The sequence below is a fragment of the Montipora capricornis genome, chromosome 9 (assembly GCF_036669925.1).
Source record: "Montipora capricornis isolate CH-2021 chromosome 9, ASM3666992v2, whole genome shotgun sequence".
In the NCBI taxonomy this organism is placed as follows: Eukaryota; Metazoa; Cnidaria; class Anthozoa; order Scleractinia; family Acroporidae; genus Montipora; species Montipora capricornis.
In genome coordinates, this window is record NC_090891.1 from 49,174,807 (window position 1) to 49,177,306 (window position 2,500).

General features: G+C 39.9%; 1 protein-coding gene across 1 annotated transcript; it reads right to left on the minus strand.

Annotated features, from left to right (window-relative positions):
- Positions 1 to 1,022: 1,022 nt before the first annotated feature.
- LOC138017720 (uncharacterized) lies at positions 1,023 to 1,544 on the minus strand. The gene has a single exon (XM_068864727.1). The coding sequence runs from the start codon at positions 1,542 to 1,544 to the stop codon at positions 1,023 to 1,025; it is 522 nt and encodes a 173-aa protein (XP_068720828.1).
- Positions 1,545 to 2,500: the final 956 nt, after the last annotated feature.

Here is a 2,500-nt window from a genome sequence, read left to right on the forward strand (position 1 = left end):
CAGTCATGCAAATTGTTAGAAATCATCCAATAATCAAGACGACAGAAGATTTTTTGACGTTGTTGACTCCATGTAAAGCTCTTAACTCCAGGATTCTTAATTCTCCATATATCTCTTAGGTCTAATTCATTCTGTAAACAATCAATGCTTGATATAACGGCTTTTCTGGGAGTTAAAATGCCACCCTTTTTATCCAGAGCGGGGTCCAAAGGGCAATTCCAATCCCCTCCGATAATGATATTCTCTTCAGAATCTAAACTTTCATTTTGTAACAAATTTAATAGATTTGTGAAAAAAAGTGTAAGCTCTGTACTTTTGTTCGGTGCGTATACATTAATCAGAACGACAGGCTTTTCTTGAATCTCCGCTTTGAGAATTATGTACCTCCCCTCGGGGTCTAACAGCTTCGAGTGTATTTTGTAATAACACCTCTCTTAAAAAGAACTGCTACCACTCGAGCGTCAGAAGTCCCAGGGGCGCTTATTATTTCTGCACCCCATTCATGTTTCCAAGACATTTCATGTTCTATTGTTAAATGTGTTTCTTGCAAAAAAATAAAATCTGCATTCCGTTTTCGGCACCAAGTGAAAATGGCTCTTCTCTTTTTAAAATTGCTTAAGCCTCTCACATTTACGGATAATAATTTGACTGACTCACTCATCCAAATTGTTTACATAGCCTGAACTGCAGAAGAGATATATCCAATCCCTGATTTGTCGTTGATAGGTGAATAAGATAAAGTACAGTCATCAAGTTTAGAGGTAAAATTGCCTTTGTTAGCACAAATAAACAAAACTTCACATGCAAGCTAGACCTGATCAAAAAGCGAAATCTGCTTATATAGACTGAAAAAACAGCACCAAAAACAATTTCTAAACCAAACATTTGAACAACAACAAATACCAGCCAAACTTACGCTTACACTTAAACTAGTAGGATGTACACAAAACACAAAAACAAACATTTGACAGTTTATTCGGAGCGTCTCTGCAGCCGCGCTTTAGTCCTCCCCCACCAAGAACTTACATAATTGAACCATAGAATGGGAGATTGTTTGTTTCAATTCCTCTGTATACCTGCCCATTAATTATCAACCTGTCCACTTTAAAGAAGGCGTTGTTCTTTTCTTGCTTGGCCTTTTTAAGTACCGGATATAGAGTTTTGTGAATGCCTTCAATTTCTTTGGGATAGTCGTTGGCAATTGCGGTGCTGGAACCCTTTAAATTTTTAATAAAGGACCAGACAAATTCTTTATCTTTAAAAAAACTGAATCTAGCAATTATCGGTCTCGGCTTGTTGCTCTGTCTCATGGGTAACCGATGGATTTGCTCGAAGCGAATTACGTCGACATCATTCTGTGGGATTTTCAAGTTTTCATTCAGAAATTTCTTGACAACAGCTTCTGTGTTCTCATCAGCAGTCTCCTGGACATTAAATATTTTAATATTTTCCCTCCTAGAGTAAGATTCTAACCTGATTGACCGGCGCTTCCAATAGTCGAGCTCTTCTTTAAGCGACGTAAGCTCATTCTCGAGACATTCCATGTTGGAACAGGCATAGATTACTGTAGCTTTCAAATCTGTGATTTCCTTTTGAGCGAACTCAGTGCTAACTTTTAGGTCTTGGCTTTCTTTTTCCAGCAAGGATACTTTATCTTTGAGTGCCTCTAGCTCAGTCAATGAGTGAAGGATCTTGTCTAGTTTGGTGTTAACTTCTGCGAATTTAGCTTCGCAGCAATGTCCGCTGGAATCTTAATCCTCTTGTAATAACTCTTCATCGGTTTGCGAACCACTTTCCCGCAGTCTTTTTCGGCATTCAGATCGATTGAGCTTTTTATGTTTACTCATTATTGAGCGGGAGATGACTAAAAGGGCCAAAAAAAGTTACATCTTTCGTCAAATTACGAAGCTTTCTATCAGGAGCTAACAGAAACACGTCCACCTCGTGCGAGGTCCCAGTCCCAGCTAAGTTCAAAACCACTTAAACATAGCATGCCTTACAGGCCAAAGTAGTGCAAATGAAGCAGTTAAATTTTAACTGTTGATGTTACAAGTTGCTTTCGTAGTTTATTATGACTGCCAGGCCAGGCTTCTGCCATGCCGCCCAGAAAAAAATGCGCAATTTTCTGTGTATGGGCGCTAATATAAAGGGTAAAATTCCGCGCAGTAAGGATACGCAATGTAATAGTACCGAACGGTGCCTTTGTCGGATGTTCTCTCTGGAAGTACGTTTGCGCCATGCATGTCATTTCACATCAGCACACACTCTAGTCATTGGTAACATCGAAGGCATTCGTCCGGCTTCAACCAAACATGGACGAAGAAGTACATACAAAGGGACCGTTCACTTTTCATAAGGTAGGAGACTGATGGTATTTTTTTTGTGCGGGGCGGGCGCGGGGGGGGTGCATGCCAAACAAATGGCTTTAAGGCGGGTGGGGCCGAATATAAATGGTTTGTAAGGGGGAGGCAGCCCAAAAAATTACCTTAAAATGTTGTAA

What these genes read in the sequence shown, in the direction of transcription:
- LOC138017720 (XM_068864727.1), bottom strand. Translation starts at nt 1,544, where the DNA reads ATGGAATGTCTCGAGAATGAGCTTACGTCGCTTAAAGAAGAGCTCGAC.